General features: G+C 46.4%; 1 protein-coding gene across 2 annotated transcripts in view; it reads right to left on the bottom strand.

Annotated features, from left to right (window-relative positions):
- Positions 1-15,440, bottom strand: part of CHN2 (chimerin 2) — a 938,196-nt gene that overhangs the window by 124,683 nt on the left and 798,073 nt on the right. For both annotated transcript variants that reach the window (XM_069648929.1, XM_069648930.1), the window contains one exon: positions 2,025-2,109. In XM_069648929.1, the coding sequence (XP_069505030.1) occupies positions 2,025-2,109 (85 nt within the window). The remainder of the gene's footprint in view (positions 1-2,024; positions 2,110-15,440) is intronic.

Consider the following 15,440-nt stretch of genomic DNA (forward strand, 5'->3'; position numbering starts at 1 on the left):
GACGGCATGCAGAAGGCTGGATCAGACACCGACGGCATGCAGAAAAGACTGGATCATAGACCGTGCAATCCATTTCGGGAACAAGGCTGGAGGACCAGAGAGCCTACTCAGGCCTTCCGCCTTCTGTGGCTGATAAACTGAGTACCTTTAAATTGGGTAATACAAACAACTATTATTACAGGAGGAAGCCAGCATAAAGAGCTATATAAAAAGGCAACTATTATTCCAGTCTGGACATGCACGATAGAACACGCCTACAGCTTTACTTTACTTTAATACATTTATATAGCGCGGCCATAGACCCGAAGGCGTGAGGGCACTACATGACAAATATAACAAATAACAAAAAGCAGTAACCACGAGGCAAAGCCACAGAGAAGGTATTTCAAGAGCATATCAGAATCATTTAGTTGAACTGATGGGTCTTTAATCTTACCTTAAACAATTCTAGGGAGTCAATGGATCTCATCTCCAGAGAGAGAGCATTCCAGGCTCTTGGTCCATTGGAGGAGAAGGTTGAATTGGCTACTCTAACAGTGTGGCACTTTGGTTCAGATAAGAGGTGCAGATTATTTGACCTCAGCGTTCTTGTGTTAATTCTTATGGATAATAGCTGTTGTAGATATCCAGGCATATTCCCTGATCTGCACTTGTGTATGGCAGTCAGAGTGCGGAGTAGGAATCCAGAGGCCACAGGCAACCAGTGAAGCTCACGTCTCGCTGTCGTAACATGGTCTCTATAAGTTGCATGATGGCTCTGATAGCCCCGTTTTGACATATTTGGAGCCTGTTACAGTCGGACGTATTGATTCCCATAAGGAGGCTAGAGCAGTAATCTATTTTTGAGCCTACTATTCATCTCGCAATAGTCTCTGCATCATCCTGTGAAATAAGGGGCCTTAAATGTGCTAGAAGTTTAATGTGATATGCACATGATGAGACAAGACTACTGACATGCGGTTTCATGGTCATGTGTTGATCAAAGGTCACTCCCAGGAGTTTTCACTTTTTTTAGGGGTTTGATGGATTCTTCTCCCAACTGGAAGTTATCATACTGTGGACCAAGTTCATTAATAGTATGTGGTGACCCTATTACCAACAATTCGGTTTTAGATTTGTTCAGTGCTAGCTTATTGTGAACCATCCAGGTTTCCAGAGAGCGGGATGACACATTGAGTGTCAGCCGCATAGTTGGTCAATATAATGTTCTCATGATCAAGCATTGCAAACAAAGGAGCCGTAAATATATTGTAGAAACATGGGGAGGTGCAAGCACCCTGAGGGACACCACAAGTTGTAACAATGGGCTCAGATTCAGCATTGCCGCAGAAAACTCTACTATCTCGACTATTGAGAAATGACAATACCCATTTGCAGGCTAACGGGGAAAAGTTGGCCACTTCACACAACCTGGCGGCCATGTTGTCGTGGTCCACCAGGTCGAAGGCCGTGGAAAGATCAAGCAACATGAGCCAAGATGCTTCCTTATCATCCATACGGGTCCATACGACTAAGCACATCCGGTCTAGAGCACATATAGCTGCCCAGACTGCAACATCAGACGTACCTCAACACCTCTGCCACTAGCATACAGCGACCCCCACCCAAAAGGAATTTGGTATAGCTGGCCTCACATAGACTCTCTCAACAAGAGCAAGCTATCTCTAACCCCCACCAGCCCCCACTCATGTGTCTGACCTCACTTGGGCTGCTTAGTCGCGCCTTGCCAGCCACCCAAGTCCTAGAACGGCAACATGCACACATGCATCTCCTAAACTAAACCCCCTAGAACCTAACAGCCACATCAAATAGGGTCACCAAGGGCGTTCAACTGAGGAAAAAGCACATTGAGGCCACACAAGTGGGGAAAGAGCGCTCTATAAATATACAATACAATCTCCAGGCTTTGAAAATATGGCAGCCTCTTCTTAGTTTCCAGCACTGTCTTTGTTCTCTCACTGCCATCACTCCCCAGTGTCTCCAAAACATGCAAAAAGCCTGAATAATACTTTCCAGACCCTTACCTGAGCAGCGGACCCCTTGTGCGATGAGACCCCACATGAAGTTGGCACAATATTCACACCAGTGCGGCCCCCGAAATGTGTGCACCTGAAAGGGAAGAAGCAGCCGGGTTAACAGAGACACTGGCAGGAGTAATCCCCTCACAGGTGGCACAGGCAAAGAGGCAGAAGGGAGCAGGCAGTTCACCACGCCCATACAGGGCTTACGGGGGCATTTGGGAAATTCATCGACAGACCTGGTCCCCTGAAAGTCCACTGGGGCTGGAGATGGCAGTTTATAGGTCCAATGAAACCGACGCCAAACTAGCCCTGACCTGCCCCAGGTACCACCATAGCTTTGACAACAGCCCCATAAGAGGTCTGGGTAGGTTGGGCTAGACCCCTCTGAGACACCTTCACCCACAACCTGGGCCTCAGGCTCCCGTAATGTCCCCAGCAAGCCCACCCTGATGAGCACAGGCCTGGGAGTCGTGTTCACGACTCGCAACAAGGCCTGAGTGAGGCTCGGTTCACTCCTTGTGTGTCCAGCTCCACAGCACCATAAAGGATCGGCAGACCAGGAAAAAAACGGATTATGGAAGAGACATGAGAGGGACAGAGTGAGAGAGTTCTATGTGTTTTTCACTGCAGTATTTATACTGCCATTTCTTAGCAATTGGTTGAAATGAGAATGTGGAGGAGGGCCAACCGCAACCCACCTAAACCCCCGCCTCCCGCTCTCCGCATGCCTTGTTGCCACAGCCAAACACTGCTCCCTGCATTTTCATGGCAAAAATAACATACAAAAATGCGGTGAAAACATACAGAGTAAACATTTTTCGGTAAAAAGACTTAACCCTGGAGAGAGAGAGAAATAGAGAGAGAGAGTGAAACAGGGAATAAAGCCTTATGGAAGGGAACAAACCATGCCAGATCAAAAAGCATCAGAATACCCTTCAGCCTGCAGCATTACCACACATACTCCAATATCCAATCATTCTTATTTTGGAATCACAACAAATTCCGTAAAGGTTCACAAAAGTCATACAGCAATCCTAGGTTGATTGCAATATATAAATGCCACGAGGAAATTCATGAAAGTTGTAATAAGTCATATTCATTTGAAAACATACTTCATTACATAAATAAGTCATACAAATGTGACTAAAAAAAACCCTTGGAAAAGGGGGACATGTGAGCCACATTTTTTGATGCTTTCGCTTCATGGGGATCTCCCTGCATGGAGCGTCCCTGGGTCAGGAAGTCTTTGCTGCACTGAAGGATGAGCCGGTTTCTTCAGAAGTTGGTTCAGTAGTTATTTAAGATTTTTATTTGCCTATATTGTTTTATCATGTTTATCTTGGGTAACAGTTATTCTCGTTCAGCCAGGAAGAGCCCTCGTATGCCCCATCTGGCCAGGGGCCAGTTGACTCTTGCATCAAGAAGGCTCCATTCAATGAGATCCCCATTAAGAGACAGCATTTTGTGTTCTCTGGTGGGCCCAGGGATGCCGCAGAAGGGCTGTCCTGAAGCATCTGTCGACTGATGAATCTGAGACCAAGGGCACCACATTGTTATAGAAAAAAGATGCACTCAATCTGAGGTTTGTTTATCAAATCCTTAATAGCAGCACTGCAGGTGAACAAAGACATACAGGACATACAGGTCCCCAAACCATTCCATTCTTCTTCTGTCAACTCACACCAGTTCTGGTGTTCTCTGGTGGGAGCACCAGTGACATGGAGAGTCATTTGAGTCACTGAATTCCAGTGACTTCTATAAAGTTGACATTCATGTTGGTTTGAGCGATGTCTCAGCACTAAACTAAAGGGCATTACGAAGAGCAATCCCGACCTCTTAATATGCCAAACCTTGACTTACCCCCTATGGGAATGGGAGCAGATCAAATCACGTGCCACTCCCTCCTAACGTGAGTCCATTCTACTTTATTTCAACCAATTATTTGCCCAAGAATTGAACAATTCTGGGTCAATGGCACTATTATTCACAAGGAGATGTCACAAAGTAATTTCCTAGGAAAGAACATTTGATTTAGACAGGATTGTGTGCTTAGGAGCATCTCTAGCGACTCTTGTGTCAAAAGTTCATCAAATGCAATGGGATTAATACTTCAACTATTACACAGAAGATACAAAAAGATACTCCAAATCTACAACCCTTGCCCTGAAAGACGCCAAGGGGAAGCTTTGGGAAAAGTTTGATGAGTTAAAGATGGAGCAAGCGGTGGTCGGTCAAAATCTCGAAAAAAATTCTCGACTAACAATAATGTTGAAAAAAAAAGACCGAAAAAAAAAAGTCGAATTTATCTTTTTTTTAATTATATATTTATTTTGGGGTCCGGGATTTTAAAAAAAATGTTAAAAATAAAAAAATATTAAAAAAGGGGGGTTGGGGGGATCCCCCCCCATTTCCAATAAAAAATGTCATAACATTTTTTTTTTCCGAGATTTCTTTTTTCGGTCTTATGACCATAAACCGGAGCAAGCAAATCTGGCAGTCCCTTAAATCAGAAAAAGTCTATAGCCTACTTAATCTGGCGCTCCAATGGGGTTCCCTGGCTGAAAGAATCATCAGAAGACATCTTTGATTAAAAAACAAAACACTGTTATATTGAACCCTATACCTTATCAGGTGCCTGATCAATGTCAATCGGCACCATCTGCTCCAACAGGTGGGCAGGTCCAGTTCCAGAGACCAGATTCAGGCATCAGTGAACCATTGGCCCCTATATTGTGAAGCTTGTTGGGAAGCTCTACTTCTGCTTTCAGCTACTGATGCACTATCGATAAGTAACCTCTAACCTTTGCGGGACCTCACCCATAGCATGCGCATCTTCAACCTTTGAAGGGTTTCCTGAACTACCTCTCCAAGCTATTGCTGACACCCTCTAAGGCAACTTCCTGGGACAGTTAACACAACCATAACTGTGCATGCACAATGGAGCTGCATACACTGATAGGATAGGGTTTTTATAACGCACTTACTACCCAGAGGTTTCTAAGCGCAGACCCTGGGATCAAACCTGTGGTGCTCTGAGTCGTCTTGCTTCCAAGGCGAGCACATTGCTCCTGAGCTATCCTCCCGAGATATGATAAACATTGTCCTGCCCCTCTGTGAGTGTCTGTGTGACCCCCTGCCCCTCCGTGAGTGTCTGTGTGCCCCCCTCCCCCTCCGTGAGTGTCTGTGTGCCTTCTGCCCCTCCGTGAGTGTCTCTGCGACCTCACCCTGCTTGCTCCCCCCTCTTTTGCTCTGCATTTTTTCACCCCCTTCCTGCCTCCTTCCCTTCCCCCTCCTCACTTCCATCCTCTTCCACTACCTTCCTACTCCCCCCTTCTATATTCTCCCTCCTCTCAGATTTCCCCCTCCTAGCACTTACTCCTATCATCTGTTCCGTGACTCTTGATAGCAGCTTGTCTGTCTCCCCTCCTCCCCCCTTGTTCTCTCCCTCCCCTGCTATTCAAATTTGTCACCGACATTTTTGCTCAGTAGCGTGCCTTGTTCTCCTTCCCCCCTCCATCCCCTACCCCCCTCCCACCCCGCCTCTTGTTACCACCTGCACTGCGTAAATTGTCGTCAGACATAGTAATGTTACTGCTTGCTTTGTTCTCCTTCCTATCCATTACCTCTTGCCTTACTTGTTCTATGCACTTGCACTATCAGAAATGTTGACAGGCCTATTATGATAGTTATTTTCACATTCTGTATTGCTTCAAGGACTTTTGCTGAATGTAACTGTATTTTCCTATGTCCCCTCCCTCCTTGAAGCGCTTTGAAACACATTGTGTATAGGCGCTATATAAATAAACTATCATATCATATCATAAAGATTCCTTACCATGTGAAAGGATCTTGTTAAGTTTGAGAAGAGCTTCAAGCAATAATGGACTGCTGATCGTAATCAATTGTTATGCTCTTCCTTTATTATGACAGAGAAGTAAATGGCCATTATACAAACCCACAAGAGCTAACCTAATGGAGAGACTTCTCAGGACTATCGTAGAAATCTGCCCCAAAAAGAAAGATTGATTGAAGATCCATTTGCCTAAGCAAAAACACGAGTTAGAATCCAAATGAATAGCTTGATATGCTTAAACAATGTGTTGATCAGTACTTCAACATCCTCAGTGCGGCAGAGACAGCACAGCAAGATGTTGCCTGCGCGTTCGTAGTGGGGCCGTAACCCAAAATCACAGCGGTATTAGAAAAGTACTAATTGGTTGGGAAAGCAAGAACTTGATGTGGGTATTGTTAGATGTGAAGCACTTCCTTGAGAAAGAGAGTAAGAGAGAAAGAGAGAGAATGACTCCCGGAACTAGATCAATGGTGCCGCAGATCCAGCCTCCACAAGGAAGCCGGTCACTGAGTAGGAAAAATCCCCAGGTAATAGGAAGGAATGGAGAACATAGAACCTGGGGGAGCTCAAGGTAGAGAGATGCCAAGTGTATACAATGACAAGAGCAATCATTTTAAGGAGTTTGGCCACTGGGAGTCTGAAGGTCCTCCTAGGCCCACTCAGCCAAACTCCTGCTTTTTTGGCAAGCTTTTACATCAGCTCCACCGCCTGCTTTGTTGAACACACAACAGGACACATGGAGAGCCTGAAATGTTATTGCACTAAAGATTCCGCGTGATCCTTCGGCTACATATGTACAGTGCTCTGCTCCTAGGGAACATGTTTCATGTGTGGTTGATAATGGAGCATAGCACGCAACTCTAAAACCTGCTCAATTCCCACACTCTCGGTTGCTCTGATGAAGTGGTGACTGGGGTGGGAATTAGAGGTCAGCTGATACCCCGCCCAGTTCCAGGACCCATGACTGTTAACTTGGGTCTTATTTCCTTTGTTGCAAGACTCTTCAAATCTGACTGATGAAAAATAGGGTAACACCACCTTGTGCAGGCTGTTAGAGCAGGTTCCACAGCAATGAGGGTCCACGCACACAAACAATCCGCTGTTGCTGAGCTTTTGGACCCAGTGCATGAAAAGCGGCAAGCTATGGAGGGACGGTATCTGGTGAATCCATCGATGGGCTTTTCATCGAATTACTTTCCATCAAGGGATTTGCATCGAAATAATATGCATCAAATGCATGTTTTTGAAGGGTAAAGGGTTATTGTTTTGGGGTCGGGGGTTTAAAAGGTAAAAAACGGGGGGTTGGGGCCCTCATTAAAAATATTTTTTCATTCAATGCACATTTTTTTGATGCAAAATCTTCGATGGAAAGGACCCTCGAAGGAAAACAAATATTCAATGCAAAGACCATAAACCTGGAGGGACATCTAGCAAAAAAGAGACAGCGTGACCTCATTCCAAATTCTCAGCTAACCTCCTGTGCTTCAGATCAGGGAGAAGTAACTCAGGCCCCAAGAAGGCAAAGTCTTCTTCAACGCCCCTACCCTAGGCTATTTCTAGCAACCCGCTCTACAGAGCTATAGGGTGACAGACACCTTCTCTAGTCTCAAGAAGGGATTTCTGCAAGATAACCAAGACCAACCCACCTCCAGACCCTCTGGCTCATAGGATGAGAGATAGACAACAGAGAGCAGCATTTGGAAAGTACAGAAGAGCTGGAGAGTAGAGAACCCTCTGTGGGAGAGGATGATGTTCTGCGAAGGAGACCGGGAAGAGGAGGATAAGGGCGCCCCTCCCAGGGCTGGCAATGATAATGTTGGCATGTTGAGACTGAGGGCTTGATGCACCCAAAGTCTGCCAAGTGCACTGCTTCACAAAGGGCGGTGGCTTATCTTATGAATGCTTGCATTAGTCTTGGGATTTATTTTCCTTGTAAAGCATATTTCGACAAAGCCGTACAATTCCAAATTAATCCATAGGAATTCACATTGCTTCAGCAAAGGGAAGAGGAAAACAAGTGATTCTTTAACAGACAGCGGTAAAAAGGAAAAAGAATTAGAGGCCCTAATGGATAGGGGGAGAAAATTCCAGTGTTTTGAAGGTTGGAGGAAAAAGAGCGGAAACAGATTTGAGCACACAGAGGACAGGGAACAGTGAAACAGAACTGTGATTAAGATTGAAGAACAGGAGAGGGACGGTACCAAGAAATTACAGAAGAAAGACATGATGGAGTGAGGACTTGAAGACACTTGAAAGCAATACATAACACATGAAACTGTAAACAAGCTTCAGAAGACAACCAATGGAAAGAGAGAGAAGCAACCACAATTGAGAGTGATGACAGATGAGACAAATCGAAGATTTGCTGATAGAGTAGAGAGGGGCAGGTTGATAAGCTGGAAGGCCAAGAAGACGAGCAGAACAATAATCCAGGAGAGAGAATATCATTGAAGGAACACAAAGCTTAGTTGCGTGAAAGGAGACAAGCGGCGGAGCCCTATGGATGACTCACAAGTGAAAGCGACAGGAACGCAGAATATAAATGATATGAGAGGAGTAGGAACGAGAAAAGGTCAATAAAACACCTAGGTTTTAACCAGAGTTCGAGAGAGGAAGTTCAGGAGGAGGAAAGGAAATAAATGAAGATGTAACAGATGAAGTGATCAGGGATGATGGAAAGGAGACAACTTCGATATTGGGGGGAAGTCAAATGGATAACGTTTACAGACTTCCATGGCGGGTTGATCAAGAGACAAGCGGCGAGAGTGGAATGACAAGAGTCGGAGAAAGATGAACAAGAAACAAAGATCTGTGGATCGCCAATGTAGAAACGATAGGACAGATCAAAAGAAGAGATGATAGCAAAGAGATGTGTAGAATGGATCCTTGAGGAACTCCATATTGCAAGAGGGACATGGAGGAGGTTGGACAGGCCCATGAAAAAGAGGAAGGACGGACAGAAAGGCAGTACCTGACAAAGTGGCGAGCATCGGGCATCATCCGAGTCAGTGAGAGAAGAATAAAAAGGCATGGAATCAGACACCGAGATTGAGCAAAGGCCAGATTAGTCACATTGCTAGCTAGGCACGAGGGAAGAAGACCTGTCACTTTAGTAGTAAAGCAAGATGCGGATCCCGCCGCAGAGGGAGAACAAAAAAATAGAGGGACCAATCGAAGTAGGAGAACAAAGTGAACTGGTCACTTAAAGCAAGCACGGCCGATTGGGAGATATGGTAGTAATATGATTTGCGTAGCATAACGCTGTCACTGAAAAAAGTGAACAACCATAAGAATGAACAGAAGTCAAGGAAGCAAGATGGAACGATGAGTTCCAACATCGCTGCTTGATGAAGGGAGCAGAGAAGAGAATGGAATACAGGAGTAAGGCACGGTTAAGATGGCCTATTGGAAGGAGAAAGGGATTTACCAAGAACAAGATGGTCAAGAGAGTCACGAAGACCAGTAGCCAGCGATGATGATGCCATGCGAGCAGAGAAGAATGATAACTCGACAGGTGACGGGAGTGAGGAGGTAAGTAGAGACAAAGCAGAAGGAATCAATAGTACGAAGATGACAAATCGAGAAGTCGACAGAGAGTGATAAGTTGGGGTAGGAAGAGTCAAATTAAAAGCAAGTAGTAATTGATCAGAGGAGAACAAAGAGGTCACAGAAGCAGAGGAAAAAGACGTAACTGTGTAAGAGACTATCAGATCAAGAGAAGAGCCGTCGCTCTGAGGACGAACAACTAACATTAAGTGAAAATGATAGGAGTTGAGAATAGAAAGAAATAGAACAGAACTATGGACGGATCAAATGAGGAGATTAACATGTCCTAAAAGGGAAGTCAATGAGAAATAACTATATTGAGATCTTCGCAGAAAATGAATAGAGGTCCCGGATGATGAGTGATTAAAAGAAAAGGTGGGCGACTCAGAAAGGGGAGACGAGAGAGAACATGAAGAATGCTAACACTGCAGCCAGTGGAGGGAGGAGAGTTGGAAATGTCAGATGGAAGAGCGCTCACAGATGACGTGTTCAAAGGTGACAGACAGGTTTCCGTTGAATTTACAAACTGTAAATTCCTCCAGAAGGAAAGATCAAGAATGGAGTGAGTTTTGTTGCAGAAAGACCGGGCAAGCCATGCGGTCATGGAAATAGGTTTGTCATAGGCAGAAATAGTGGGATACATTAAATAAGACGTGATACAAGTACGAGAAGAACAGCGGCTGGAATCGAGCCCGTCATATCAAGAGCAACAAAGGAGGCAATATGGCAGAAGAAAAGGAAACCACAAAATGTGATAGGTGGAAGGTTTTTAATGAATCTGAACCACTGGCATTGCTCTGGGCAACCTTTCACACCACCGTTGCTTGCCGTCTGTGCCATTGCAAAAGGAATCCAGCCATATGCAAATCAGTCAGCTACTGCCACCAATGGTAGCAGCCAAGTCCGAACTGCTAGGCCAGGTCCCCTCTGCACGGAAACACAAGCAACCCCAGACATGTTTCGGCCTTGTTGGGCCTCCTCAGTGAGCTGCAGCTTGGTTCCCTATGGCGCAGAGAGCAAGGGACCCACGTCTGGGCATACCCTCTCTCACATAGGGAGACAAACTATAATCACAAAAGTGATGGGTGGAAGGTTTTGAATGCATCTGAACCACTGGCTTTGCTCTGGGCAACCTTCTACACCACCGTTGTTTAGCCCGTCTGCGCTATTGAAAAAAAGGTCCAGCCATATGCGAAACAATCAGGTACTGCCACCAATGGCAGTGCTAAAACCCTGCAAGGATAAACTGTTAGACCTGACGGGCCCGCTTGGCAACATTTTGGACCTCACCGAAAGAGGATACTAGTGAAACTGTTGCTCCTACTCTGCTGGCAGATTGGGCACAGAGAGCTGTTTGCCTCTTAGGTAACGCAAACACAACCCTGTCAATGGAGTGACTCAAAGGAATACTCCTGCACAACAACTCCATGGTGGGCGATCTTGCATCCTCTGGGGCAGTACCATACGTGCAAGGGCTGTTATTTGGAAATTATTTTGCACCATCACAGCCCGGAAAAAGGTTAGACATCTATGTCCGAGGATTACCGTTGGCTTGCAGAAATAGAGGCAGCTCTGCGGTCAATAACGCCTGGGCGGACAGTCTCAGGTGGGACGTGCAGCTCAACCATACTGACACCAGACCTCCTTCTATGGAATATGGAACACAAGCAGAGCATGGAGTGCTGAGCCACTAGTAGGTGGCTAAACACATTTGTTTGCGGACAATTTGGATCTGCTATCAAGTGATGACTGGGTGGGAGAGACTGCCAGGGGTTATGAATGGAACGGCTTGACAGCCCCCAGAAAATGAGGGATCACCCTCACACTGTTTCAGCAGAGAAGATAATCGTGACAACATAGATTGCTACCTTAGCCCTTCAAGGGAGCGAGAATGTTAGCTCTCCACTACTCCAGACATTTCATAAGCATCCTGTTCAGTTTTTGCAGTAAAGAAAAGGTCAGGCCGGAAATCAATTTACGGGAGTTCAAGGAGTGGGCTCTCAATTCTCAATTCCAATGGGAAGGTCAGTTTGGGGAATTTGCAAGCCTGCCATTTGCGCTTTCTATAGGTGCCTGGTGTTTCACAAACCTCATGAAACCAATGGTAGCAGCCCTAAGGGAGACAGCATTAGGGATGATTGTGTACCTGGGTGACATGTCTCGGGAGGATAGCTCAGGGGCAACGTGTTCGCCTTGTAAGCAAGATGACATGGAGAAACACAGGTTCGACCCCGGGTCCGCGCTATGAAAGCTCTGGGTATTAAGCGCATTATAAATAACGTACCATATCATATCATGATGTTCATGTCTCAGGACTGGGAGACTCTGCCCCAGCAAATTCATACAACCGTGTCTCTCTTCCAAGAACTTAGGCTCTTGTGAAATGTGAGAAGTCAGAGTTATCTGAAGCAAGGGAGATGCAGTTCTTGGGCTTTGCCATAAATACAGACTTGAACGCCACCCGTGCAGAAGACAGGCCTTTTCTATCTACTCTCCAAGACTCCGGAACTTCCTCCCCGTCAACATCAGACTTGCCCCATCACTTCTACAGTTCAGGAAGGATTTCAGGACCCTCCTGTTCAGGGAATGGCTCCTCCTTAACACCTAGGTCCACACACCCTGCACTCTCCACCCTACCTGGCACTTGGTGATCTGCTCCCCACTGTCTTCCCCCCATGCTGCCAATTGCCCACCCTCCCCTGTTTGCACCCTGCTCCTTTTTCTGTGCTACCCTCACTGTGTTCTTCCACGTGATTGTAAAGCACTCTGTTGCTTCCTGAAGCTAGGTACACACTCAATAAATAACCTAATAATAATAATAATAATAATAATAATAATAATAATAATAATAATAATAACAAGCAAGATCTGCAATAAAAAGAGGGAGATTCTTACCCAGCTTTGGAAGTTTCTTCACGCAATGAACTTGGGCAAGTGATAAATCTTCTAACATCATCCATTCAAGCCATTTTTCCCTGACCTCTGCACTATCGCACGCTTCAGAGACTTAAAGCGTCGAACTTATGCACGAAGCACGAGTGGAATTACAGTAGTGGCGCCAGCACATGGAAGTGTTGAAAGGGAGAGCCCTTTCCGGATCTGTGCCGGACATGGTGATAGAATTGAATCCGTGCAGATCCGGCCGATGAGCATGGTGTGCCGTCATCGCCACCGGACGAAAAAGGTCGTAGGGAGAACTGCAACTGCGCATCAACTGTCTAGAGCTGTTAGCAGTCCCCTTCGCGATAATGTCCCTAGCAAAATACAAGGTGGGCTGCTGCATTTTGTTGAAGATAAACAACAGGTCAGCGGTGTGCTCCATAAACCACCTGCGGGAAACCAGATCGAAACTCTTGGCAGAGCTCACGAAAGACTTCTGGCGTTGATGCCCAAGAGAAGAATATCAGCAACGGCAGAGTGTAAGCGGCTGGTCCAGCGGCATGGCAGAATGGAAGTCCCATGATCTATCAGTTACCTGCAACACGAAGCGGAATGCAGAAACCTTCTGAATGTCCTTAGGGGACCATTGCAAATAGAGCACTTGGCTTCATGTAGGAACACTCGCTTCCCACTGTTCTTAAGCTGGAAGCCGGTACCTCTAGCGTTGGCTTTGGTTACGCTCTTACCGACCCGGTCCCGGCAAGGTAAATGCTTTTTCTCCCTTGATGCGAGTAGCCCCTCTCAGCAAAATGCAAGCTTGGTTTCCAGGTCTTCTGTAAATTTCTATGGCTTTTCCAAGACAACTTCCTCAGAGCATTTACCTCTTGAGAGGTCAGTCAGGGAAATCCCTTTGGCTGGTGGACAACGGCAGAGAGGTTCGATCGATTTCAGGAAAATTTAGCAGCTCACCCAGGATGGTTGGGCCCCAGCTACCGCTAGAGTTATAGGTCGGCGTGGGCAGACTAGGGCAGCTGGTGTTTGGAGAAGGGTACAAATCTTGCGTGAGCCCCTGTAGGGGTGGTACTGAACCTTTTGTCCTCTCTAGCAGACTCGGGTAATGCTTATCAGACAGTTAACACCTATTGGTGAGCGATCTCTGCAGGGGAGGAGATAGTGGAAGGTGTGTCCGACGGGGTACCCCCCTTAGTGGGTAGACTGCTAAAAGGGCTCAGAGTGGTAACCCCCTTACCTCGGTATTCAGCCACACGGGACCCCATCTTAGTGCTGGATGTGGCCGACTCATTGTTCTTGCTTGTGTCGTTCTTTTATAGGTGTGCTTCGCCTAAACACAACTCATGACGCCACACCACAAGCTCTGCATGCCATCAAATTTCTCATTTTCAAGGCAAACGACAATGTGTAAACTGCAAATGGCCTGGACTTAAGCAAAGAGGAGTTTTGGAACCGGTCATATCTAGTAATGTCCAACCCCTGGCCCACAGAAGTCGGTGTCCTTAGGACCTGTTGCTTAGGTTTTGACCTGGTCTTATCCTCAGTCTACTTGGTCATGAGTGCAAGTGTCCTTCATAGGGTCTTCTCCTGCAAGGCCTCACCTGTTTGGTAAATGAAGCCGCTGTCACATCGATTAATGCCCAACCCTGGCCCGCTGAACCAGGTATGATGAGACCCGTTGCTTAGGTTTTGACCTGGTCTTATCCTCAGTCTACTTGGCCATGAGTGCAAGTGTCCTACATAGGGTCTTCTCCTGCAAGGCCTCCCCTGATTGGTAGATGAAGCTGCTGTTGTGGTCTGGTCCAAGCATCCTAAAGGAAATACTCTTTACCGGAGCCCCTCCCATGTTCTGGTGAAGTGATGGTGATCTTATAACTCATAACAACCTTCTAGCTCCATACAGTCTTCCAGCTGAAAAGCGCTAAAGCATCACCTTCACGTGTGACGGGTCAATCAGGCATTAATAAATACCATATACTAACCTCATTGTTGAACTGGCCCACTGCCTACCAAACCACTCCGTCAGTCGAAAACACCTGTTACTGGTTCCCCACTTTTAGAAGAAGAGCACATGGGGCAGGGCCTCATTCTTGGTACACAGACAACTAGATCCTGATATCTCTGCACCCAAGCCATGTGCTTAGTATCCGCTTTCATCCCGAGTGCCCCTCCTTAGGGTGATTTCTTCATTCAGCAACCCGATGCCACCCCACATGATCAAATGGTTGTGTCGCTGACTGTTAATTCAGGAGACCTGTGTCCTAATCTTGGCATCACCAAATAGCTACAAGGTGTGATCCTGGACAAATTGCTTAATCTTCCAGCACCTCAGCACCCTTGTGTGGCAACATTGAGATCTGCTACAAAGAGACCAAGGCCCTATTTATTTATTTATTTATTTATTTATTTATTTATTTATTTATGTTTGTATTTCATTATTTATTTGTTTGTTTGTTTGTTTATTTGTAGACAGTGGGGAATAATGCTCTCTGATAACAGATAAGAATTCAAATGTGACGGGAAGCAGTGAGATTCTTACAGTGGGGTGAGTTTGAGGGAGATTCTGACCAGGTGGTGGTGGGGAGTAAATGGAAAAGTCACCGGGGACAATACATGGGTGGACTTACAGGCATTTTTAAGAGCATGTAGGCAGTACCGCTCTTAAAAATGGGATGGGACCATGATGGGTGAAGTGCTAGGATGGTGGTAAAGTGGGCACTATTTCTGAATACAGCCCATTTTTGCAGCGCCATCGGATTTAGACAGCGCTGCAGAGGGGTCACCCTGCAGCTGAAAAGCGCGGGCCTGTAACCTGGGGGCCAAGGAGGACATTAGGGTAGTGGGGGCAGAAATAGGGGCTGCAAGGCCAGCAGCCAGGAACACAAGGGAAGCCCAACACCTCTCCCTCACTCCCACACAGCCCCATGGAGCCAGGAGCAGGGTCCCAGCAGGGTGCCACAGCACAATGGTAGGCAATCACCGGAGATCAGGGAGGCAGGAAGGACACAGGTAGGCAACAATGAGCACCACTAGGTGCTAACTGCCATCGGCGCCAGCTGGCGGGAGGCATGGCGGAGGCCCCCACAAACAGGCATAGCCTAGGGCAATTTGCTGATAATATAAGGAGC

The sequence above is a fragment of the Ambystoma mexicanum genome, chromosome 2q, assembly GCF_040938575.1.
Source record: "Ambystoma mexicanum isolate Mex_15411 chromosome 2q, UKY_AmexF1_1, whole genome shotgun sequence".
In the NCBI taxonomy this organism is placed as follows: Eukaryota; Metazoa; Chordata; class Amphibia; order Caudata; family Ambystomatidae; genus Ambystoma; species Ambystoma mexicanum.